The following is a 26,467-nucleotide window of genomic DNA, read 5'->3' as shown; positions in this document are numbered from 1 at the left end:
ATAAAGGATCATCGCTCATAATGAGCACAGTCACCACTGGGAGGGAAATGGGCACACTTGAGTAGCCTAAAGGTTTGTGACAATACTGTAATTCCCTCTTCATTTGCTTAAGCATCCTCTCAAATCTAATCTTACCCTCAGCAGCAACAGAACTTTCTCACTGAAGGCAGAGGCCAGCTTCAAAGACATCCAGACATGGACTTCCCAAATGTTCTGATTAAAAGACCTGTACTGGCTGAGTTTGTGTGTTAACTTGACTCAAGCCGGAGTTATCACAAAGAAAGGAGCCTCCCTTGAGGAAATGCCTCCATGAGATCCAGCTGTAAGGCATTTTCTCAATAAGCGATCAAGGGTAGGAGGGCCCATTGTGGGTGGTGTCATCCCTGGGCTGGTAGTCTTGGGTTCTATAAGAGAGCAGGCTGAGCAAGCCAGGGGAAGCAAGCCAGTAAGGAACATCCCTCCATGGCCTCTGCATCCTGACCTGCTTGAGTTCCAGTCCTGACTTCCTTGGTGATGAGCAGCAATGTGGAAAGTATAAACTGAACAAACCCTTTCCTCCCCAACTTGCTTTTTGGTCGTGATGTTTGTGAAGGAATAGAAACCCTGAGTAATACAAGACCTTAAGTTTTGTCTATGCTGTGAATTATACAGACAAACCCAGAAGGCCAAATCTGAACTTTAGTGCTAATGCAGGCTAATGGAAGCGCTCTGAAGCGCCCTTCTGGGAGTCAAAGGTGAACTCGGAGTCAAATGGAGGGGGTAGCGGAATTCCAAGTGAGAAGCAATTCTCTCTAGTCACTCAAACCAACAATGCCTTTCAATGCATGGATGGCCACAGTGGAGATCTATTGGTGCCACCTGAGAACTTGCTAATTTTTCTCTAGAACTAATGAACCGTACGAAGACTGAGCAACTGCCTTCTGTCAGATAAGGGAGTGACTTCATTCTTTGAGTCTGAAATCCTGCTTCCTCTTAACCACCGGCCCCAAGATCAGGGCTAAGCCCACCTTGCCTGTTAAATAGGGATGAACTCAGCTTTTCTTCTGGAGATAAAATGCTTGGCCTAGTCCTGCCCACGTACCAATGATTTCAAAGGTGATTTTACTTTTCCTGCTACACAGCTCATACTGGCCTTACACGCCACCTCACCTCAACCCATCTTTCTAGAAGATGAGCTTGCCTCAAAGATAATGCCTTAGGTGTCATGGTGTTCAGATGTCGTGGTGTTCAGATGTGGGGGTGCCATGTGGTGGTGGTCTGTCCCTAACTTTCTATGATGGGATAGTGAATTCATATCACTTTATTAGTCGATAGTGAATCAATATCACTTTATTAGGTCTATATCCTTTATTCATCTTACAAGTAGCAAACTTAAGCCCCACAGCAAATTTCATACATATATACAATGGGTTATGATCGTAACCACCCTCTGATTACCCTCTCTAACACGTCCCTCCACCAACTTAACCCTGCCCACCCCCAAAATATCACATTGAATCAAATCAGTGCCACCTTGCAGAGAGGTCCAGGGTCATCCACTGGAACACAGATAACCGTTCATGGTCACAAATCCCTGGGAAAAGTGACTCTCCTTCCTCTAGTCACCGTCAACTGCCAATTGCTTCTCAGACAGGGCCAGGAATGGAGTGTGTTGGGGCTCCTCCCATATCCACGCAACCGAATAACTTCTAGCACTTCTACAATAGCTCACATGGACAAGTGCATGTAGTTCCCTGCTGTGGGAATGGCAATCACTTACATGTATTTTCTCTATAAGAGTTTATTATCTGTGATCCATCCTATTGACATACACTCCCAATCTGTGTTTACCTTCCCTTTTTAGGAAACAAGCATCCCTATATAATAACAAGAGGTATGCCAGGTAGGGTAACAAGCCTGATTTCTCAATGACCGGAAGGTCATACTACCTATCAAAGCCATCTGAGATTCCTTGAAAGTGGGATGCTTTGCCACGCATGTACTCACCCGTGCGGTGAAGTCCACAGCAGCCGCTCGGTTTAACAGCAACGTGGCCACATTGATGTTCCCATAGTGGGCAGCTATGTGGAGCGGGGTGAAGCCACTCTGTGAAGAAAACAGGACAAATGGTCGGTTGGTTCCTTCCAGCTCTTCCTGTGCTCAAATAAACACGAGGGAGCAAAATATGCTGGGGGTCCACATTCCAGTGTGTGCTAGGCTTTGGCCAGGGTCAATGGTGTGTAGGGTTTCTAAGGAAGCCCACGCTCACAGGCAGAGGGAAAGCCAGGAAAAACCCAGGGATGGAGACTGATGAATTCAAGGGATCCACTAGCAGAACTGTGCGGAAGCCAACAGTTCAAAAACCCTTAGAGTTCACAGCTGTGTGGCTCCATTACAACTGCTGTGTTAGGCAAGTAAAAGAACTGGCCATGGAGACTCTTGAAAATAAATTCAATTAGCTTACAGGACAATTCAGGTGAGCCAACAGTAAATGCCAGTCTTAAGAACTAAAGCAATTTGGGGGTTGGCCTCTAGAGGTATTAAACCGTCAAGGTATGATGTTTATATCAAAGAAGATCATGTTCTACAGACAACAGAGATGCTCATCCGTTTTGTTAGCGCCTGCCTGCTCAGGCACACAGTTTTAGGGATGCTTTTCTGCCATGGTCATTTTACGTCCTTAAAGATAAATAAATAAAAAGTCAAACATGCAGCAATTCATTTTCCCCATCCCCCCTGCCAAATCGAAACCTAAAAGAGGTGATGGGTGTCTGGTTTGTTAGCAAGCTTCTTAGCCATGCTAGCCATCTCTGCCTCTCAATGGAAGGTGGGTCAGGTTGCACCGTTCTGAGAAACTCTCCTGTTGCTGACACCACGGAGGGTAAGGTGTCATGCAGAACCCTAAAGACTGAGTCCCGGAGGAGTGGAGCGACAGGGGTGTCTGCAGCTTTAGGTACAGCCGATAAGCATCAGAAGTGTCAGAGGCCTTCGTCTCTGTAACAATACTCATAAGGTATTTCGAGGATTCCTAAATCTTCCTTCCCAATGCCGAGTTCAGCTGCAGAAAGCCCTGGCCATTCACCTGCTGTCTGCTCTCGCACATGCTCCTTCAGGGCCAGGGGATGGGTGAAGCAGGATTCTAGCCTACAGAAGGCAAGGCAAAGAAGGAGGGGCAGGGGTGGGCGGGATGAGGCAGCAAACCTAGGAGATGGAAAGCGATGAAGCAGATCCCGATTATACAAAAACAAAAACAAAACAACAAAAAAACAAAAACAAAACCAAAAAAAACAGAGACAGATACATAAATATACCTCAGTTGCTCTATTCACCACCATCTAGGTTAACACATTGGGAGGCAAAGAGGAGGAAAAAATGAACGGTTAGTTCACTCGGTGACGTGGACGGCAGGAAGCTCATGGCAGCTACGGGATGAAGATGGAAGCTAAGATGGAAGGGGGTCGGGTGCAGGAAGAAAGCTAGACTCCACAAAGAACGGCTACACAGAGACTTAGTCCGTCGCCCCATTTTCCCCCTATGGACTTCCAAGCAAGACTACGGGAGTCTTCGGCTGTGGCTCTTTCCCCCAGGCAAGCTTCCCACAGCGCATGCACCCTGGCTGCGCTGCCTATCACCATAGTGGTCATCATCCACGGTCACTAGAACGTTATAGCGTGGCTCTCATGTTTGACCTGCCCTGTTCAATACATCCCTTCATGAAACCGGAAGGGAAGAAACCGTGGAAGCGTGGAAATCCTTTTCTTTGGAAGTTGCCTCCCTTTTGGCATGCATAAGATACCACAGCATGGACAGCGTTCTCTGGCTTCTCAGGCTGAGGCACGGGGTGACAGCGTGGGCTGGCACGGCAAACATGTTCTCATCCCTTTCAGTGATCTTCTATTTCTTTTGACACAAGCTTGCCAGGAGGGAGACCCGGTGTTCCCAAAGGTTGCCCGCGTGATTTAAGCCAAGGATGCAAAAGGCTGACACGATCGATCTGGCCCTACCTTTGACTCCACGTCCGCGTTTGTGTCATTCTGCAGGAGCAGAGCTGCTGCCTTGGTGTCGTCTTTCCGGGCTGCGATGTGGAGGGCTGGGAGGCGCACTTTTCCCTTCGTGTCGTTCTCGAGCAGGAGGGACACGACTTGGTCATGACCTTGTTGCAGAGCCACGGCCAATGGTGTGAAGCCGTCCTACAAACAGAAGGTTGTGTCAGGATCAGCCAAGGTGGGTACTTTCTTAGGATTCTGTTATCAAATCAGGGATGGTCAAGGACCAGTTTTTGTTTGGGGTTTAGCAGATTTAAAAGCACATAAGCACATACCCATTACTTAGTTACGTCTATAATAACGTGTGTGTGTGTGTACACATACACATATATTCAATTTTAAAAAAAAAGAAATTTCTGTTTATGAACTTTTTTCCTTTCCAAGGCTCTTAATTAATTACACACTAGTTGGAAAAAAATTAAAAATATGTAACGGTGCTATGTAAATAGAATTGATATCCAAATGCCAATATACATAAAGCAATCTTACGAAACAGTATTGTCAAGTTCAGATTTTAAATAAGTTGTGAACTTCCTTGTCGATACTTTAAAGATGGGGTGAGGACTCATTATGACCTAGCCTATGTCTGGAGGAGAGTGCAGCTGTCACCATACTAAGAAAGGTCTATGTGAGAAGCTCTTGGCCTCTCTAAGCAGTGAGGGGAATTACTCAGCAATCACATAGTACCCAACTTCAATAGTTTGTTATCTCAACTGTGTGCATTTATAGGGACGATATGATGTTGTGACTTATGAATACAATGGAATTATGAAATTAAGGTACTACGCATCCACATCACCTCAAATGCCTAATACTCTTCTAGTGAGAACATTAGACATGTACTCTTCCAGCAATTCTGGTCTACACAACATGCTGCAATAGTCACCACGCCGTGTGCCAGATCCCCACATGCCATGCCATAAGCCTTCCTTCTGTATGACATGTGGACTCTTTGCCCAGTAATGCCTAGTGTTCCCCACTGCTGAACGAAGGGTGCCTGTGCTTCTGGGAGTTCAGTGAAATGTAATTCCAGAATCTATCTGGATGTACATGCATATTCTGTGCATTGTGTTTTTATGCTCCGAAGTTCCCTGGGACTTGACAAAGAAGAGACAGGTATAGATTCCACAGAGCTTTGTTAGCTGTTGCCTGGGGTAGTGTTGCTGAGCAGAGAGAGAAACAACACAGGAGGAAGCACCCCAACAACATCTCACATGGTACTTCTACCATGGCTTCATTTCTACAGACCCAAAGGAACGCTCAAGGTGATTTTTATTGGTGAACAGATGGGCATGTTTTCTCATCATTTTTACTGTGATCATGGTTCTTTCTGTAGTCCTCTGGTGCAGGTATGTCAGTCGAGCATCAGTGAGGCAGAAGAGGGAACTAGGTACCTGAATGCTAATGAAGACATTTATCATTCAAACCTTTGCTGGGAAATTTATAAAAGCCTCCATCCTTGCTGGACTGAATACACAGTGCCACATTCACATTCAAGGATTGCATAATATCAGACAAGGACTGTCAGGGACATTTCCGTGCAGTTTCTTCCTGTGTGGATCCTATCCACGAGTTTCACCACTAACCGAGGGTGGGTGCAGGAATTCCTACTTGCTCTCTCCCTTCCTGAGATTATAGAAGGGTACTTCTATAATTTTTAGTGAGACAGCAAGCAGGACAGAACCCAGATAACAGCAAGATGAAATCACAGCTTCATCCCTATGCACATGGAGTGTAGACTACAGCATAATATAATTAAAAAAAAAGACTACTTCTTAATCTTTTAATATATGATTATATATTAATGTGTTTATGTTAATGTATATAAGATTATTTATTATATACACGAGGATCTATTCAAGAGTCATTTTCATAAACATCCCAGTGTACTCATGTATGGAGTTTTTCTTTTCTTTGTACTTTGTGATTGAAACAGTACAGGTGAGTTAAACTTGAGGTCCAGCGCACACCAGGCACTGCTGCCTGCTCCATCCAGAAACGCCATGCATTTGTTTTGAGGATGCATGTGATAAAAGAATATCTGTATGAAGAGTCATCTCTGCACCCTGCTGAAAACCTTGAAGCAAGGTAAGAGTAGGTTTGCTTTGAGCCTTAACCAAGAGCTCTGTCTTCACTGGTCCAAACTGCAAGCCACAGAGCTCAGGCATCAGGAAGGAATTTGCACTAGAAAAACCGCACAGCAGATAATCCTATTAGTACCAAAAAGATCGTGCAATTCTAGCATAAGCCAATTAAGGACCCAGCGACCCTCCCTCACCCCCCACCTGATTTGAGGTGTTAATTGCTAAACTTTGCAGCTCTGGTTTTGCTTGACTTCTCGAGAGAAGTCAAGTCAGAAAGGAAACGTGGCCAAACTTCTTGAAAGTAGAGCTTGGCCCCAGTGGGTACAGGCCACATCATCACCGTCACCACAGCATCAATGTCTTGTGGTGGGAGTGATGCTAACCAAGGGTTTAATGATTGCTTGTGATGAGACAACCACATTTAACCTCATGCTTCCGAATGGCGAAACACAAACTGGAGCAACAACTGCAAAAGATGACATATGCAGAGCGTAGAAATGAGAAGAACACTTCCTCAGCACAGCCACCTCAAACCCTTGAGCCGTGGCTCAGCAGCAGAGCGGGCGTTTGGCATGGAGTTCAGCCCTGAGCATCACCAAGAAGAGAGATGAGAAAAAGAAATTCGGTCTGACCCTTAGTCATTTTAAAATCCTGTTTAAAAATCTGCTATTTAACCTATCCTTCAGCTGCCTTCCCTACATGGAGCTGTGTCTAAGGGATGCTAATAAGGATAGCTAATCGGAAAGCAACATTGCATCTTGAATGGCTTATGAACAAAAGAGTTTACTCAGTGTTTACTCATATGGATTTTCTCTGGGTCGCTAACACTAAAAGAATAGGAGGAAACTATTCACCTGAAGGATCAGCTGTCTGTGGCCAATCAGATCTTATCTAGACAGACTGTGAGGGCAACCCACGTAAAGACACTGATGTGACTTGTATTAAAAGATAGGGGTCTCTGCTCTACTGCCTGTTCCATTAAAAACTAAAAAATGGGATAGCAGGAAAGAGCCTTAGAAAGTAGTCAGCTGTTTGTCCAAAGGTGGATAAAGCCACTGACTGAACGCAGCCTCCGAATGTGTGCTCACAGTCAGTTTAACTAGGTGTCACGGCACACACGTGCCTTTCCGGTTGCTTCATGTTCCATTTGTTCAGCCCTTCTGTACAGGACAGGCTTGCTTGCCACGGAGACAGGACCTCTACTTTGGGACATTCTTAACCATGAAATCGTGTTTCATACAAGATATGGAAATTCTAGTGTTTGCTTTTTGGTAACTATTCTCATCAATTTAATCTTAATGAGCCCTACCATGACATAAAAAACAAAACAAACAAACAAAAAAGCCTCTAACAAACAATAAGATAAAATTTGTGTTGGTTAGGTGTTTTGTTTTGTTTTGTTTTGTTTTTTTGTCAAGTTGACACAAGCAAACGTCATCTGAGAAGAGAAGCCTCAATTGAGCAGTGCCTTCGTCAGATTGGCCGATCGACAAGTCTGTGCGAGCATCTTCTCGATTAATGATTGATGTGGGAGGAGGATGGTATTGTCCTGGGCTGGTGGTCCTGGGCTAGTGGTCCTGGGCCGTGTAAGAAAATAGTCTGAGCAAGCCCTGGGGAGAAAGCCAGCTATCAGCTTTCCTCTATGGCCTCTGAGTCAGCTCCTGCCTCCAGGTTCCTGCCCTGACTTTCCTCCATTATAGACTACATGTGTGAGGTGAAATATACCCTGTTTATACCCTGTTCCCCTTACATTGCTTTTGGCCATGGTCTTTAATCACAGAAAGAAGAAAGAAAAACAAACTAAGACAAAGTTAAATTCCTAAAAGATAACACTTACTACCTCTTTATTATTATTTTTAAATATATATTTATTTTTATTTTAGGTTTATTGCCTGCTCTGTTCGCACCTGTATTATGGACCAGGTGCATGCAGTGTCCACAAAAGTCAGCATCAAATTTCCCTGAAACTGGAGTTATAGGTGATCCTGAGTCACTTTGTGGGTGCTGGGAACACTACCTGGGTCATCTGAAAGAGCAGGCAGTGATGTTAACCACACAACCATCTCTCCAGCTCAAAGTAACCAGTTCTTAACTAGATCTAAGAATAGATTCTCATGATGAAGTCCCAGGCAGAAGGGAAGGGTGCAGAGTGAGGTTTGAGGTGGGGATAAGAATGCGCCCGCCGTGGACACATTGCTCCATGTGTACACATAGTCGTGCTCATTTTCAATAATGCTGGGTAGCACACCGTCAGACGGGCATACTGACATTTACTGATGAGTGCTCCATCTGTACACATAGTCGTGCTCATTTTCAATAATGCTGGGTAGCAGACCGTCAGACGGGCATACTGACATTCACTGATGAGTGTTCCATCGGTGCATCCTTAGGCTTCCTTCAGTGTTTAGAAACCGTTAGTATGAGTTACACGAACAGTCCTGCATACTATTCTTAGAGTCTTTATCTGTAACAGAAAGTGTTGGCATTTCTTCTCGGCTCCGCCCCACAGTTACCTGGCAACAGCCAGGTGTGCCTGACTCACTAGCCCACTCCTCACTCTCTTGCTCTTCTTACTCCCTTTCTCTCTTCCTCCTGTCCTTTCTCTCCCCATTCCCCCCCCCATCCCTCCACATGTTCATAGCTGGTCTCTACCTCTCCCTCTGCCTGTCTCTCTTTTTGTCTCTGTCTCCATCTCTGTCTCTTTCTGTGTCTCTGTCTCTGTCTCTCTCTCTTTTATTCTTTCTCTGTCTCTACTATCCCCACAACTCCCCTACTCATGCCCTAAATAAACTCTATACTATACTATCTTCTGGTTGGTACCTCAGGAGGAAAGGGATGCCTCAGCATGGGCCCGGAAGGCATCCCTTTTTCCCATGTAACACCTCCACCAAACATATCCCTGACTTCTTTTTCTTTTTCTTTTTTTTTTTATAAAACACAACAAGAAGTCTTTCCACAAATGACACAATTGTTAACTTTTGGAGACCACCAGGTGCTCAGCACCTGCTCTGCACCTGTGTTGCACCTTCGCTGCACCTGCTTATCAGTTGCAACAATGTTGTAGGGTAGCTCTGGTTTCCTCTCCACCACCTTTTCCCATTGAAACTCCAGGCCCAAAGACCCGATCTTCTTCACCTGATAAGAGTTCATGTCCCATTGGTCATTGTCTGTATGAACTGTCTCTTCCTTCATTGGCTGGGCTGAGAAACACCCAGTCTCCCATACCGTTCCTTCTTTCCTGTGCCACTTAGAAGCCACACCAGCCTCCTGGCTGGAGTGGTGGCTTTGTGGTGAGCTAACTGACTATTGACTAGAGTTCATTGTTGAATTAAAAGTGAAGAATATGCAAGTATCAGTTCTTTACTATTACTATTAGCAACAGATTTCAAGTGATATGTTTGATCAGTGATGACAGTGCCCACTGTTAGATTAAAAATCTACATTTCCTAATACAGCTCCAGATACTTACATCATTTTCATTTTTAAAGTGATTTTTCTATTCAATAAAGTAGAAGATAGTCCCCTCAACAAATATCACTGTTAATGGGTAGTTAAATGTGTGTAATAGTCTTATTTGGAAGTATGGATTAAGCAAAATTAATTTCATTTATATACATATATATATATTCAATTATTGTAATTAGCCTAACACTAGTCTGGAAAAAACCCACATTTATGGTTATTATTCATTAAAACAATGGTTGCCTTGGAGGCAAGATTATTAAGAAGCAAAAATTATTATTAATAAAATATGTTAAGAATTAAAATGATAGTTTAATTATACGGTAGACCAGGAACTTGTGTAGATAAAGAATATCTGTACAATGAGAGAACTTTCAAAGATTAGAGTTTCTAGGGCATCTCATAAAAAAAGTCAACACGTTAAACACCCAACAACAACGGTAAGAACATTCTTAGCTCTGGGCTTACAAAAAGCCTTTTGAATACATGGGCTCAACTACGGAAGAATAGACAGTGCCTCACCTCTGTGGCCAGGCTTTGGCTGGCGCCATTGTCCAGAAGAAACCTGACGACTTCCAGGTGGTTCTCCTGGGCTGCCATATACAATGGTGTGAAGCCATTCTGCAAAAGAAAAAAATAAGAGTCCTGTGAGCTGCTCTGCTGAGCTGGCACCAAGCATACATGTTCTCGAGCGGTGCTCACACAAAATGACGTCGATAATCCTTCATTGCAAACACTTAAGAGTCATTAGAGAATCGAGCACGGCAGCCCGTACCACGGTCATTATTTAAGTGTATGTAATTCACGATCATAATCACAATTAGACTGCTAGTCACACAAAGGTAGGGTTAGTATTCACAGTCAATAGTCTTAAAGAAACTTCTAGCAATTTATGCACCATAGGTGAACAAGCCTACTTGTATATCTGTCGTCAACTGTGTTGGAGGTACTACCGTGAGTGAAATGTCTTACTAGCTGCCGCAAGGATACAGAGGAAAATGGATTCAGCAGTTCAAGCATCAATCATCGATTGCAAAGAAAGATGTACTGTTTTCATTTAAAAGGAGGCACTTCAGAGAGTTCCAGCTTGGGAAGGAAATTATTTTAACTTTAAATTACTTCAAACATATGACAGATGTTATTTCACAAACCAAAGAAAGACTCTCATGCAAAATACATGGCAGGGTGCAACTGTTCCCCACAACTACTTCCCCTTTCCTTTTCTTTGGAGGCAAGGTCTCATGTACCCTAGGTTGGCCTAGAATCTACTACATAGCTGAGGCTAGCCTTAAACTTCCAATCCTTTCCCTCCCGGGTGCTGAGGTCACAGGTGTGTTATCCCACTGTGCCTGGCTCCCCCTTTGGCTTAGGGCTTGTGATGGTTTGTACATGCATGGCCCAGGGAGTGGCACTATTAGGGGGTATGGCTTTATTGGAGTGGGTGTGTCACTGTGGGTATGGGCTATAAGACCCTCATCCTAGCTGCTTGGATTCTGCCAGCAGCCTTCAGATGAAGATGTAGAACTCTCATCTCCTCCTGCACCATGCCTGTCTGGATGCTGCCCTGCTCCCACCTTGATGATAATGGACTGAACCTCTGAATCTGTAAGCCAGCCCTAATTAAATGTCCTGCATCGGTCATGGTGTCTGATCATACCAGCAAAACCCTAAGACAGAGCTTCTTGCCTTTCTAGCACTAAGACCAGAGAAACTGGTCTTTTCCAAAAGTGACATTCCTGTTCCTGTCCACATATTTTTGATTCCTAAAACTATGTGTTTATTGACACTGAACTGTCACTCCATAAAACTCATAAAATATACAGCTCAGTGCTCACAGAAGTGGGATGAGAGCCTTGCTGGGCAAGAACCACGGTGAAATGCTGCCCCACTAATCCCTCATCATGCACCTGTTGGTACCAATTTTCGACATCTGCCTTTCTCTATAACCTTGGCAACCTCCCATCTCTGTCCTGTGTCTGTGGCTTTGTTTATTTCAGACATTTCATATGAATGAGATCACACAGTATGCAGCCCTGAAGGGTCTTACTCTCTTTATGTTATCTGGGCTGATGAAATGTTTTTGTGCTTCCTTCCCTTACAAGAATGTTCCAGTTTCAAAACCAAATGCCATCCCCTCCCCCCCCCCCCCGCCCTCGGGGATTATGGTTGAAGACTTGATTCCTATTTAAATATTCCGAGGGCCTTGGGAAGACATTGGATCATGAGATCTGTAATGCAATCCGTGGGTGAATCCATTACAGATCTGTATTTGATGGCACTCTTGGGAGGTGGTGGAGAATGTCGGGGTAGGGTCTGTTGTGTTTTATAGCAAGCCTGCCTAGCTGGCTGTTGCCAGGCAACTGTTGGGCAGAGCCTAGAAAGAACCTAACAGGGTCTGGTGAGAGGAAGCAGGCCATTGGAGGGCGTCCCTTTGGCTCTTTCTAATTTCATTCTGATTTATGGTTATATAGGGCTGAGCAGCTAGGACCTGTCTTGGCTGGACGCTGAGACGGATGGGTCTGCTTCTCGCTGATGATGTTGTAGACATGTAGATGAGCTATCTTTGTTTGCCTTTTAGTTTTCTCTCCTGTACTGTGTTCTCCCCAGTCCCCACCAGCAACCTCAAGGGATGTTGTCTTGGCTCTTTGATTCTTTGGCTCTGGCTAGGTTCTCCTGCCCTCTACTCCAATGATCAACTTCCCAGAACTTTCCCTCTCCTCCTTAGCCTTCTGTTCTCAAAGGTCTCCAAATCCAAAGCCAATAAACTCTTCGGAAATTTCTTTTGCTCTTTTAATCCAAGTAATTCCAATGATCTAATATACATATTATCTATCAATAAAGAATCTACAAGTATCTTTTGAAGAGACTGACTAAAAAAAATCTTGCCATTAAACTAGCCCTGAGGCCTAAGGCACCACCCATGACTCATGGTACCACCATGGGGCAGCATGTAAACTATCAGTGGTTGTTGGTGAGAAGGCAGTTGGACCCAGGGGATGGCCAGATTTGAGAAAGATGTTTCTTCTCCATTTTCAGATTTGCTTAAAAAGTAGGAAACCATCAAACTAGAGCCAGTTAAGACAGGAACACGTTGGAGCTCAGTTTACATTTTCCTCTCTGTGGCAACAGTAGATTGAAGTCCCCCAGGGAAGGGCAGCTTAAGACACAGTGTGCTATTTAAAATCTGATTTTATCTATTATCTCCCATACCTTCCGCTCTCATTGTCTACAGTGGGGTTATTACACATGCAGGCAAATCTGCAGACTAAGGACTTTGCGGAGGAGTGTGGGGGCATGTTCCATCACACTCAAAAAACAACAAACAAACTAACTCCACAAAACTATCTCATGCCTGAAGGATGGCCCTTCATCATGGCCAACTCCTACACAGTAAAGTATTTCACTGGAGCCTGTGTGACACCAAGTTCTGTGAAAGTCAGATTAAAGGTCAAAAGTCAGAGTCTGGCTATGAGAATCTGGTTCTTCTAACACAGGGGTCATCAGGATGTGGGGTAAACCCTCAAGGGTACCCAAAAGATCACATTTGACTTGAGGTATTTTGTCCTTTGTTAAAACAAGTAAAGGAACTTGTTCATTCAAAATATCTCCATAACTAAAATACTGCCATAAACAGACCCTGCCTGTATAACCAGTCAGCTCTGCCTTTGGATGCAGTCAAGGATGAGAGAGAAATGGGAAGTCAGTAATTTTTACCTGAGCAGTTTGTCTTAAATGGTAAACACCATGTATTACTGTTGTATTCAGTGCAAAACACTAAGAGGTTAAAAAGAAATGAGTTCTTTATAATTACAATTCAGTTAGCCAATGGTGTATTGCATGTGTGCATGTATGCATGTGTGTGCTCGTGAGCGCGTGCGTGTGCATGTGTGTGTGTGTATGTCTGTGTGTGTGTGTGTAGGCTAGTCTAGCTAACCAGCTTGCTCTGGTGATTTGATGCCACCCCTCCAGTGTGCTGGGACTCCAGGTGGGTTCTCATTCCTGTCTGGCTTTTATGTGGGTGCTGAGAATTCTGACTCTTTCCCTGCTGAGCCATCTCCCTGGTCTAATTCTTTTCCCCTAAGGTATAGCACAGAGGTTATGGGAATGTAAAGCCTTTTTAAGGAAGAATTTGACAATTGTTAAGACATGAGATGAAGGCAATGACCAAAACTCATTTAAAGAAAACAAACAAAACTCCCAAACAACAACAACAAAAATAAATGTAGGGCTGGAGAGATGACCCAGTCAGGAAAAGCTCAGCTCACAACCAAAATAAAGTAAAAAAAAACCAAAACAAAAAAAACCCTAGGCTTTAATTATAATGTTCAAATGCACAAGAACAGGGTTGCAATGCTGGCCTGTGTCATTGTTACTAAGGTTCAAGGAGAGGAGAGGGAGGACAGTGTTTGGGATGTAACTAGCTAACTAACTAACTAACTAACTAACTAACTAACTAACTAAAGATTCAAGGAGGGGAAGGGATTCTCAACTATTTCTTTTTAAAGATTATAAGGAAATGTTTATATTTGTAGTATTATTAGTGTGTGTATGTGTGTGCACGCATGTATGTGCTTACACGTGCATGTTTGCATGGGAAGGCTGAGGGACAATGTGTAAGAGTCAAGTTCTCTCTCTCCACCATGAGGGGCCTGGGGTTGAACTGAAGGCTTCAGCCTCAGCAAGGAGGTACCTTTATGATATCTGAAGAAGAAAGAGTTTGTAGGTGACTTTCCACATAGAAACCTATCACCTTCCCCCCCCCCTCCTCTCCCTCCCCATCTCTCTTTCCTTCCCCAATCTAGAACTCAGGATCCTTCTACCTCGGCCTCCCATGTGCTGAGATTTCAGGCATGCTCCTGCATACCAGTCTATCTTTCTTGAGTGTGAACATTTCCATGTTTTGTTTGTTAGCGCATGAATAAAATTTCCACTTAAAGAAACATTTTATTTATTTTTAAGACAGAGTTTTATGTAGCCCAGGCTGGCTTTGCACTTGGTATATCAACACAGAGGACCCTGAACTTCTGATCCTTCTGCCTCTACTTCCCAAATGCCGGGATCAGAACCATGAACCGCCACGCACAGTTAATGTGATGCTGGGATTGAACACGGGGCTCTATGCATGCTTAGTAAACGCTTTGCCCATTGAGCAGCGTCGTCTTTCAGGCCATTGCTGACTTTTAGTCTATGTAAAGTTCCTGCTTAAGAGTTGCTCTGAAGCAAGGTCACCTCCCTGTTCCTTCTAGCCACAGCATGGCTCAGGAGGCACACAAGGTCAGGTTTCCAGATGGAGGAGTGTGAATGTGAGTGTGTGTGTGTGTGTGTGTGTGTGTGTGTGACGGGGATCCCCGGGCACAGCTGCGAGGAGAAGGACTTCACAGGCTCCATTCTTTCTCCTACGGCATCATCAGTGTGGAACGTGTACAAATTGAAATTAAAACGGATTTAGGCTTCATTCATCTCGACCACAGCTTTCCCACTTACTGATGCTAGGTTTATAGCTGTGGCTGCCCTTGGACATAATCAGGAATGTGTGCAGGATTTGAAGGAGATATTCTGATTGGAAATGGATTCAAGACTCGTCCTATTATCTCATCGCTCGCTGCTCACTGCTCACTGTGTTTCCGTAGGCAAAACTGCAGCAATGTTTTTTGGGGGCAAAGTATGATGTAGGCCATTGAGATGGCTCAGCAGGTGAAAGTGTTTGCTGTTAATCCTGACAACCTAAGTTGGATCCCTGGGATCCACGAATGGGAGGGAAGAACTGACTTGACCAGTTGTCATCTAATTCCCACGTGTATGCCCTAGCTCACACATGGCTTCTCCCCTCACAAAAATAAACTTAACTTAAAAAATTATATATTTAAAGCACACATTTCTCATTTTCTTTTGTAATTGGCTTGTTAATAATATCTGAAAGTATATTCACTAAACTTTAATTTTATATTGTTCCTTTCTGGAAAAGCATGATTGTTCAAAGCAAACTTCTCATAGACAAAGGAACAAGAGGAGCAAATGATGGAGGGACCCTGCAGTTGTGGGCTGAGTATGTTGACTTCCCTGACATTGATGGTCATTAGGACCAAAGCTCTTACACTAATGCTGTTAGTCATCGTGAGTCTGCAGATGCCTCAGGTAGAGATTCATCAGCCAAAGATACCCAAAGGTAATGAGCCCAGGACATTTAACAGGGAGACCAAAGGGCCATTGGGAATCTAAATAAAAAATAAAGTGTGCTTTGAGTCATTGTGAGAGTGAGTGAGACAATTAACTCCAAGCCTGATGACCAGAGTTCAAGCCTCAGGACCCACATGGTGGCAGGAGAGATCTGACTCTCCAAGGTTGTCCTCTGGCCTCCACCAGAGAGCAAACACACACATCCACATGATAACTAAGTATAATAATTTTATTGTAACTATAAAGGCTGTGTGTGTCTTTCATCCAGGAATTAAATGGTCAAATGTGGAGTAGAAATCCTGGATTGGAATTTAAAATGTCTACAACAGTCCTCTGTGGACTCTGCTGCCTTACCAGATGTCTGCTTTGCTACACAGCCTTTGATGATGCCACGCTAATGTCAACGAGTGGATGATGAGTACCTGCTGTTTGAAACCCAGTAAAGTACAAAAGCTATTTTTTTTTCTTTTAGATTCAAAGACAAAGATTAAGATAGTAGGTAGTCTATGGCGCTTTTTCTAGGACCTCATATGACGGTCTAGAGAGATGATAGGAGAACTTATTCAGCACAAATAGTCAAACATTTTAAAGTGTGGGGAATTTTTAAATTTCTGGGTTTTTGTTTTCTTTTGCTTTGCATTTTATTTGTTTCACAGCTGTCAGTCATGGCCTTTCACAGGTTGGCCATGGTTGAGAATTCTACCTCTCGAAACATAAATTGTAAACGAAGATACATTTAAACTCTCATAACTACTTGATAAAACAGGCCTGCAAGCGACGTGCCCTTAGCTGACCTGTAACTCAAACAAACGCTTGGTCAAGAAGTCATACTGGTAAATAACAGTCAGTCCTTTGCAATACGGTTGTAAACTCACCTGAGATTGTGCGTTGACATTCGCTCCGTTCGTAACCAAGACCTTGACCACTTCTGCTTGCCCAGCCAAAGATGCGATGTGCAAGGCCGTGTTTCCTTTCTGTGGAACGAGAGGGAAGACACATGAGCTCCTAGCCTGTTGTTCAATGCCTCTGTGAGGCAGAGATGATGAAGCTACAGATGATGAAGCTGAAGGGCTGGCAGCTCAGGAGAATGGTATTCTTCTTCATATGGACGGTTGACCCTTTACAGACCTGGACAAGTGTCACCAAAGGCACCAAGCCCGAGGCACTGACCTTTGTGGCTGCATCGACATTGGCTTCCCTCTGCAGCAGCTCAGAAACCACTTCCACGTGGCCTTCTTTGGAAGCAAGATGGAGTGCATTCAATCCATTCTGATGGGAAGAGAAAGGAGAGTGAACTGAAAACAGAGTTCTCAATAGTCCACAGCCCGCCACCCGCTCCTCAGTTAGCCCCCTACTGGAGTCACCCATGTGAGTGCAGCACAGGAATGTGGACCAGAAATAAAATGTGAGAACTAGGGAGGGTGGTCCATTACTATCAGCCATTGGTCACCGAATGGCATCCCTTTGATGGAGACTAATTGGATAACATTGGGCTGACAAAATTTAACAACGAACCCAACCTCCTGACAAGTGGAGAAAGATCTTGCCAAATAGCTAAGGGAAGCTTTAAGGAATCTACTAGTTTTAACAAAAATAGCAAATTGTAACAATAACCACAACGGACCTGGTTACAGATGTTGACGTCCACTCCATTTTTGATGTAGTCAAGGGCCTTTTCCAGGTGCCCCGCCCGAGCTGCTCTTAAGTAACTTGCGTTGGCATCAGACTATAAGAAGAAAGAAGAAAAAGTATTGTGGTGACAAAGCTGGCTAATGTGCCCCGTGTACATGTACCCAGCCATACCCAGCCAATGGTGTAAAACAGGAGGAAAGCATTGGACTGTCTTATATGGAAACACTGTAACATTTTCTAATAAGTCAGAGTAATAGGGCATACTCTTTGGCCCAGAAATTTAGAGCATTGGCTGTTCCTACAGACGACTCAGGTTTGATTCTCAGAACCTGCAAAGTGGCTCACAACCATCTGTAACAGTTTTAGGGGATCCAATGCCTTCTTCTGGTCTCTGTGAGCACCAGAAACACATGAAGCATACACAAATACTGACACACAGGCAAACACTCACACACACTCATAGAAAAAAGTTCCAAGCACACCAATTTATCCCTTTTGAGATATCCCAACTTATTCTGCATTGAGATTGATAATTTCTCATGAAATGTAACCACCTTAAGTCAATATACAATCTCCAGGGAAAACTGCTTCATCATCACATTATGAAGACCCAGCTGCTCTCTACCAGAAGTTCGCCACCGATTCCATATTCATGGATTCATTGCAGCCAGTCTTCCCAAAGCAAGGGGCATGTTTCCTATTCTCACACTGTCTCAGTGGGCTGCTAAGTATCCAGTGGCTAACTTTCCACCATGGTGCCTATGGGACTCCATCCCATGCTGAGGACGTGTTTTTTTCCATATGAAAATCATGCAGCCACGACATGGATTTCCTACAGGTTTCCAAGCTAAGTTTTGGCCACAGCCTGCAGAACTCTCTCAGGAGAGGCATTCAATATCTAAACACAGCAGAAAATGAGACAGACAGGTCTCTCTCTGAAAATTTATCTCTCTGAACACTACCCATTTCTAATGCCAACAAAGGCTGGGGAAGCCACCAGCCATCGAAAAAGGGCAACATAGTGCTGGAAAGAAACCTCAGCAAAGATGGGCCTGAGAAATGCAGGAGGGAGCCAGTCGGGTGCATTGCAAGCCAGAGCAGGTTTTCATAAAACTTCATCCAGAACTATCTCCCCACCAGTTTGAAACACAACCATGCAGGAAAAGGCTTCTAAGAAGACTATGTCTTCTAACCTCATAGGGACCATCTCCTTCAAAGGCCCTTGTCAAATATTTCTCCATCTGTGAAGCCTGGTCAAGGTGCTTGGGGCTCCCAACAAACATATCCATTCCACCTGGTGCTGGGCACTCATGACACAAAAGCATAGGTTTTAAAATACCCATCCTTTCCCACACAGAACCAGAAGCCCCTCTGGAACAAGCAGGGGCAGATTAGAAACTGTGAGCCTAGAAAGCCACCAAGATGGTGGTCTTTCAGCAGTACCCATTCAAGTCTTGCACTGTAGCCAAGATGAAGGTAAGTTCCAGCCTGCCAAAGGGCCATTCGTTCTATGGTGTAAATAAGTGACCTCCCAAAGAGGGGCCACTGCCCCCCAGAAACCCCATCATCCTCCCCTATGTCACAGTATGCCTCACTCTGGGGGAATATCCCTTAGATACCATCTTCTTAGAAGTCTCACCACTAGTAACATTTTGATTTGAGTGGCCCTTTTGTGGGGCCCACTCTGCTCACTGTCCAATGCATACCACCTTTGGTGCCACTGACACCCCTTTGGGATGACTAAACATGTTCCCAGAGCTGCTATCTGTCCAGAGGGCCATCCCTTCTTGGAAAAAGTAGCTGTCAATAAATAAAACTCCTTACTTCAAAACTATAACCTTAAGGAGGTGCCAATCATGGGCCCTCTTGAGGTTCCATAAGCAAGGAAGAGACCCTGTGTGTGATGTCCATCTTTCTATTTCCCTTTAACTAACGGCAACCGGGACATACAGATGCCTGTAAAGGTTTTGTGACTGAATCAATACATACATATGTTGTATAGAAATAACTAATAATCAACTTTATTTTTAGAATAACAGAAGAAGCTTCTGAGGCAATAACAGCTACAGCCATCATGGCTTGAGACTCTGCCATGACACCAAGACAGATACCAGAAATAAAACATTGTGACAGAGTCAGGAAGTTCCAGGGCATTCAGAGAACACTATAGTACTATCAGAAGGTTGATGTCTTAGGGTTCTATTGCTAAGAAGAGACACCATGACCACAGCAACTCTTATAAAGGAAAACATTTAATTACGGCTGGCTTACAGGTTCAGAGGTTCAGTCCATTGTCATCATGATGGCAAGCATGACAGTGTGCAGGCAGACATGGTGCTGGAGGAGCTGAGAGTTCTACATCCAGATCCACAGGCAGCAGGAGGAGACTGTGTGCCTCACTGGGAGTAGCTTGAACATAGGAGACCTCAAAGCCCGCCCCCACAGTAACACATTTCCTCCAACAAGGCTACACCTCTTAATAGTGCCACTTCCCATGGCCAAGCACTTAAATGCAAGAGTCTATAGTGACCATTCTATCAAACCACCACAGTTGGCTTTTTTTGCCGATAAGTGAAAGTTATGAATTAATACTCTCCTTTTAACTGTCACACACTGTGCTGGCTATTATGATATCAACTTGTTACCCAAAATAGAATTATCTGAGAGGAGGAAACCTTAGTTGAGAAAAGGCTTCCATAAGATCTGGCTGTAAGGCATTTCTCAATTAGTGACCAATGTGGGAGAGCCCAGCTCATTGTGGGTGGTGCCATCCCTCGGCTGGTGGTCCTGGATTCTATATGAAAGCAGGCTGAGCAAGCCAGGGGAAGCAAGCCAGTAAGTAGCACCTCTCCGTGGCCTCTGTATCAGCTCCTGGCTCCAGTTCCTGCCCTGCTTGAGTTCCTGCCCTAGCTTCCTCCAGTGAAGTGTAAGCCAAATAAGCCCTTTCCTTCTCGACTTGCTTTACCAAGTCATGGTGTTTTGTTGTAGTAATATAAGCACCAAGGCAGGCATACACACACACACACACACACACACACACACACACACACACACACGTCCAACCCAAGGTATACATATCTGTCTTGTTTGTCCACATAAATGTAGTTGGGAATCAAGAATACTTTTTTTTAAAAAAAGAGGCCTGTACAGGTATATAAGGATGGGCTTATTTATTTATTCTGTGGCTTGTCTTTATTCTTAAATAGTACTATATAACAACTACTTTCATAGAACTTACTTGATACTAGTTAGTTTATTGCTAAAATAAAATAAAATAAAATCAGATTTTGCATTAAGCATGTGAGCCATTTACACAGGGTAGATAACAAGAGACAGGGAGGGGAGGGGAGAAGGAGGGAGAGGGGAAGGAGAGGAGAAAGGGAGAGGGGAGGAAAAAGGAAGGGAGAGAATGTGTGTGTTAGAATTCAGATCAGTCAAACAATTCACAGGGATTCAAGGAAAAACTGCAGTGCATAAGAGCTCTTCTACTGTGGGAAGGGTGGGCTTTGCTAAGTTCAGACAGAGCCAGCTGCACAAGGATGGCTCGCTGGGGACAATAACCTCTGACCCTTGTGCCAGCCTGATGGCTTATCTGTGTGTGTGCATGGAAAGGCTGTGCTGTTGTGCCGACACAGGACCGCCATCAGCTGGCCTGGCCATCTCAGCTGCCAGAGGCAGGAGCTGTGAGCTATGTATGCATTTGGATTCTGACTTGGGTAGCTAAAAACTGCAGCTCAGGAGGCTAAAAGGAGGTGTGAGAATTCAAGGGAAAGAGCCCCTGAACTGATTCCAGTTTTAAAAAAGATCTGGCAATTCTGTACGTGGCCCATTTTCCTTAAAAAAAAAAAAAAAGAAAGAAAGAAAGAAAGAAAGAAAAAAAAGTCTTCCCAAGATTCTAAAGCAAAACACACTCAGCCAGTTTGAGACAACTCTCCTTTAATCCTGGATTTCTCTTGTTTTGACCTATCTGAGGTATGGATGCTCATGAGACTAGTACAGGCCACCAACTGTCTTCCTTCAGATAACACATACGATCAACCTCTGTTCCAGGGTGCCATACGATTTTGCATCATGTGTGCTGGATAGTGGTTGTGGGTTTGGCATATCATGACTTTCTAATGTAAAATGTACTTACATACAGCATTTATGTGACATTAGTGGTAAGTAGTCCATCTGGAGCATATGGATTCTATGCATAGGTTCTATGCAAATACTATACCTTTTTATATAAGGGAATTAGGTACCAAGGACCTTGGGATAGATGGGGGTGGGTAGCTCAGAAACATGCCCTTTGGACACCAAAAGAGGGCCGTTCATGATGCATATATATATATATATATATATATATATATATATATATGTGTAATTTGTGTAATGTAAATGTATATGTATGTAATATATATTTAATGTATATATGCAGTGTATATGTAATGTATATGTATCTCAGGAGGCTAGGGTTTTGTTTTCTATGGAAGAAAGATAAACTATATTGATGATACACTCTTTAGTAGGGCTGGTGAGACAGTTTGGTGGGTTTGCAACCAAGCCTGACAACGTGAGTTCAATACCAACTCCTGGCAATTGTTGTCTGACCGCCACAAGTACACGGTGGCAGGTGTGACCCCACCTCATATAAAAAGATAAATATAAAATAAAACCCTTCCAGTGCACACCTTTCCATTGCTTCCTCTACCCAGAGTCCCTGGTACTGATGCCAGTTTCTTGAGTCAGCTAATTCACAGCCTCTGAACATCAGGAGGCTCAGGAATGGACAACAGTTATCTTCCCTGCTCCCAGCCCTTGGTCACACCCTTACCACTGTCGCAGGAGAGCAACCAGCTTGGAGGGGATGGCTACTGAGGGGAGAAGCCAGAACACAGGAACCAAGACAGCCCTGAAGAGACGTGATAACTCAGGACACAGATAGAGTTAAGTTCAAGGAGCATTTCATTTTCCCTCTCAGCCATCTGAAGGCGACTCAGTACATTATCCTGCCTCACATATGTAGCGAGCATCGACTGCACTTGAGCTGCCACACCACAACTTGGCATGTACAAAGGAGGATAGGTTTTCCTTCGTCTCTGCGTCTTTTGCTTTCTTCCAAATCACCTTGTATAGGCAGCAGGGTAGAAAAGCTGTCCCTGAAGTTGACGCCATGGCCTGGTAAACCCATAAGTCGAAAATATTGTAAGTTGGAAAGGATCTATGTGGCCTACCATACATCCTGAGTTTAGCAGGATGGTATCCTAGCAACACAGTATCCTAGCAACACAGTGTCCTGGAAAATTCCCAGTGGTTCACCCTTATGAGCAAGTGTGTTTTAAGAAAGTGCTATAGTGCACGTGGCTAGCCCGGAAAAAGACCCCAAGTTGAACACTCCAACTATCATTTTTGCTGATCGTAGGTAGTTTTCTGTAGCCTCATAGACATGAAAAATGGCACTAAGTTATTAAGTCTGGATCCTCTGTCACGCCAATGTATTATTATTTGCTTAACATTAAGAAGCTCCACACTACTCTATAGTAGGCTTCCTATCCCATTTAAACTCTTGTCTCCTCAAATAACCAGGGTTATCCTTAACATAGGGCACAGGCTTGCTCCTTCCTTCCTTCCTCTCTCTTTCTCCTTCTTTCTCTTTCCTTCCTTCCTTCCTTCCTTCCTTCCTTCCTTCCTTCCTTCCTTCCTTCTTTCCTTCCTTCCTTCCTTCTTCTCCCTGTCCCTGTCCCTGTCCCTCTCTCCCTCTCCTCTCCCGCCCACTCTCTCTCTTTCATTCTAATCTTGATTATTCTATCTGAACAACGCCCCTTCTCATGTTCTATTTAAACAGGTATCTAAACATGGCAACTGACAATATCCATGGAGGGAATTCAGGCAGAAAGAGAAGCTCAGATCTGCGCAGCTAGCCACACAGGTGAGAACGCTGCTCACAGAGACAAGAGTCAGAGCTGAATGCAAATGGGCAGACAGCACTGGCTTTCCCTCAGCTGCCCAAAAAAACCAACGTGAAGCTGAAAATCTCTTTTGACATAGTTTAAGACCTTGTTTTCTTGGCCCTCCTTTTGGACAGGAAGGGAATAAGGTGTCTCTTGCCAAGGAACTAGCTGCAGGGACCGAAGCACACATTAGTATGAATTAGTTAGGCCTCCTCACGTGCCCTAGGATATTGGTGCTATTTAGTAGAGTTCAGTGGCTGCAAAGGACAACAGTTTTCTAAGTACCAGTCTCTTTAGTGTGCCACACTTCATACCCCTGACGACATGCAAAGCACCTTGCAAGTGGTCATGCTAACTCAGTTACATCATTGAAACCTACTAGATTATACGCTACTGTGTAGGCACGTCAGAATGGGCCCAATTCTTGTAATACTTCCATAAGGTGCTCAAGAAAGCAGAGTGGTGTCCCCTACGAGATTCATGTCCACTGTCTCCTCAGCATATGACCTTATTAGGAAGTAGGAACTTCAGAGATATGTCTCATTTGATAAGGCCACAGTCAGAATGAGTTCTAAAGCTTACTAGCAACCTGATGTGGTGAGAACACACATTGATGAGCAAGAGACAGCCATTCAAGGACAGAGGCAGAAAGGAGAGCCATGTTAACCTGGTTAAGGCCACCAGCAGTCCCGAGGAAAGCATCTATCCTAACAACCCTCAGGAGAGATATAACCAAGCGGGGCCCTTGATTTGACACAGCTGCAACTGTTCATGCCTTGGTTTTGGCCTTTGAGCCCTCAGACCTTTGAGAGAACAAAGCCCTGTTACTTTAAGCCACTTGACTTGAAAAAAAAAGTCACTTTGTTCATCATGGAAGATAAGCCCAGTAGGTAGAATGACTAGCCTCACTTTACAGAGGCACACAGGGCAGAGGTAAGGACAGATAACCTCTCATGGTACATAGTGTGTCAACAAGGGATGAAACCCATCTAGCGTTCTCATACTAGAGTCTAGATGTGGATCACTGTCCTAAGAGTGGGCTTCAACTCTACTAGCTAATCATGAACTGTGTGTGGTGGTCCATGCCCATAATCCCAGCACTTGGGACTTGGGAGGCTTAGATAGGAGGAGTGCTCTGAGTCAAGCCAAGGCTACAGACCTTATCTCAAGAAAAAAAAAAAAAAGCTCAACAAAAGAAAATTAAACAAACACACCAATTATACCAACACACACCAATCAGAAATTACTGATTGGGAGCCCATATTCCTTAGAAATGGCTCTCGGTGATTTTTTTTTTAAATATTTATTTTATATATGTGAGTGTGCTGTCACTGTCTTCAGGCACACCAGAAGAGGGCATCAAATTCCATTACAGATGCTTGTGGGCCACCATGTGGTTGCTGGGAATTGAACTCTGGACCTCTGGAAGAGCAGTCAGTGCTCTTAACCACTGAGCCATCTCTCCAGCCCCCATCCTGGTGATATTTTATTTAGCACATCTGCCAATGAGGTCATAGCTCAAGAGGGACTTGAGCTTACTTCTGCCAGGCTCTACCACCCAAGGGGAGTTAGAAAATAATGTTTGCTTTTAGGATTGCTCATCTTCTGGATACACATGTGAACTTTTATATCAAACCGGTAATGATAGTACAGATTCCCGAGGGTTACAGTCTTCAGGAAGAGATTTTCTTTTCCTTTTGTCTTGTGTAAAATGGAGCCAGGCAGGCTCCTCTTCTATTTTCTATTTAACAAGTTTATCTCCTGTCCACTGCCGTTCAATACAAGTACTGTGAGGCTTCTTGGTAGAACAGGAGCCCTGGACATATCCTAGGCTTCGTCTCCTCCATTGTGTTCATGCAACTACATGGTTCTTGCTTCCATGTAATGTTTGCCCTCTGCAGTTCTTCAAAGGGATGATTTTTTTTTTTATTGTTTTGCCAAAGTCTGGACTTTCTCTGCAGCTAAAAATAAACTCAACTCCTTCCTATCCTCCATCTACTCTGCTGCTTGGCTAGTCAGATCCTTGGTATAGGATAACCAGATCATCAAACATCAACAACCAACCAACCAATTAACAAACCAACCAATCAACCAACAAGCCAGTCAATCAACCAACCACCCAACCAACCAACAACCTACCAAACAACCAACAAACCAACCAGCCAACCAACACAACCAAACCAACCAATAAAACACCAGGTGCAATAGTGTAATTTGTCATAAGTGTAGAACAATCTTCAAACATCCCCAAAACATCACTTCTAGTTCTTAGCAGGTCATACCATAGTCACTTTACCGAGGGCCTTTGTTGACAGGGATAGCATGAAGCACTTTTTATATATTCTTATAGCATGTTATTAATTACATATTCATAGTTATCAGAAATTCTGCTTTAATTTTAATTAATTAGTTAGTTAATGAATTAATTTAGTGTATGTCTGTATGATGCATATGTAGGGGGATTAGAGGGTAGGATGTGTGGGTGTAAAGTCAAAGGACATATTTGTAGAATTGGCTCTCTCTTTCCAGTTTTACATAGGTCTGAGAATTGAACTCAGCTCATCACTGAGCTACCTTGCTGACCTGCCAGTCATTTCTTACATATTTAACCAAGAAAAGAATCTTTCCTACAGAAGCAGAAGTTTCACAAGTTGAGTATCTTGTCTCAGGAAACACAGCCAATAAGCAATCAACAAGAACGGAAATGCAGGACCACAAGCCCACACTGTCCACATCAGTGGCTTTCAAACTGGATCTCCATGGCTCTGAGACTGGGAACTCTGTGCCTTGATCGTGTCAGGGGTGGTGGGAACCAAAGCTCAGTAAGCCATTCTACACGCCCATCTTCAACTTCAACCCAAGGGCATGTGCTTGTATCTGCTTTGACACTGGTGTTAGAGGATACATTTTGGTTGACAGAATCTCTCTGCTTCTAACTCAGCATCTCTCATGCATCCACTTCTAACTCAATGCTTTCTATCCATTTAATGGAATAATTCCAAAGGTCCTTTAGAAACTTGCCCCAAACACATGCTTCCGATCTGAGATAGGACAGGGACACTTTTCCTGAAGGCACCCTAGACAATGTGTCATTCCTGAACTGGCCCTCACAGTCCCCTAATGCTGTGGCCTCATCTAGAACCATCTGTCTCCT

General features: G+C 44.0%; 1 protein-coding gene across 16 annotated transcripts in view; it reads right to left on the bottom strand.

Moving 5' to 3' along the window:
- Ank3 (ankyrin 3) overlaps positions 1–26,467 on the bottom strand; it is a 632,326-nt gene that overhangs the window by 201,159 nt on the left and 404,700 nt on the right. For 12 of the 16 annotated variants that reach the window (XM_085842859.1, XM_085842860.1, XM_029482226.2 and 9 more), the window contains 6 exons: positions 17,373–17,474; positions 16,919–17,017; positions 16,624–16,722; positions 10,094–10,192; positions 3,984–4,169; positions 1,987–2,085 (listed from right to left, as the gene is read on the bottom strand). In XM_085842859.1, coding sequence (XP_085698985.1) covers positions 1,987–2,085; positions 3,984–4,169; positions 10,094–10,192; positions 16,624–16,722; positions 16,919–17,017; positions 17,373–17,474 — 684 coding nt within the window. Of the gene's footprint in view, positions 1–1,986; positions 2,086–3,290; positions 3,315–3,983; positions 4,170–10,093; positions 10,193–16,623; positions 16,723–16,918; positions 17,018–17,372; positions 17,475–26,467 lie in introns of all 16 variants that reach the window. The other 4 variants (XM_085842862.1, XM_085842863.1, XM_085842865.1 and 1 more) reach the window with 1 other exon arrangement.

This window comes from Mus caroli, unplaced genomic scaffold (genome assembly GCF_978045245.1).
Source record: "Mus caroli unplaced genomic scaffold, Mus_caroli_1 scaffold_9, whole genome shotgun sequence".
NCBI classification, from domain to species: Eukaryota; Metazoa; Chordata; class Mammalia; order Rodentia; family Muridae; genus Mus; species Mus caroli.
Note: the sequence above shows the minus strand (reverse complement) of the source record. Positions and strands in the feature narration are given on the sequence as shown.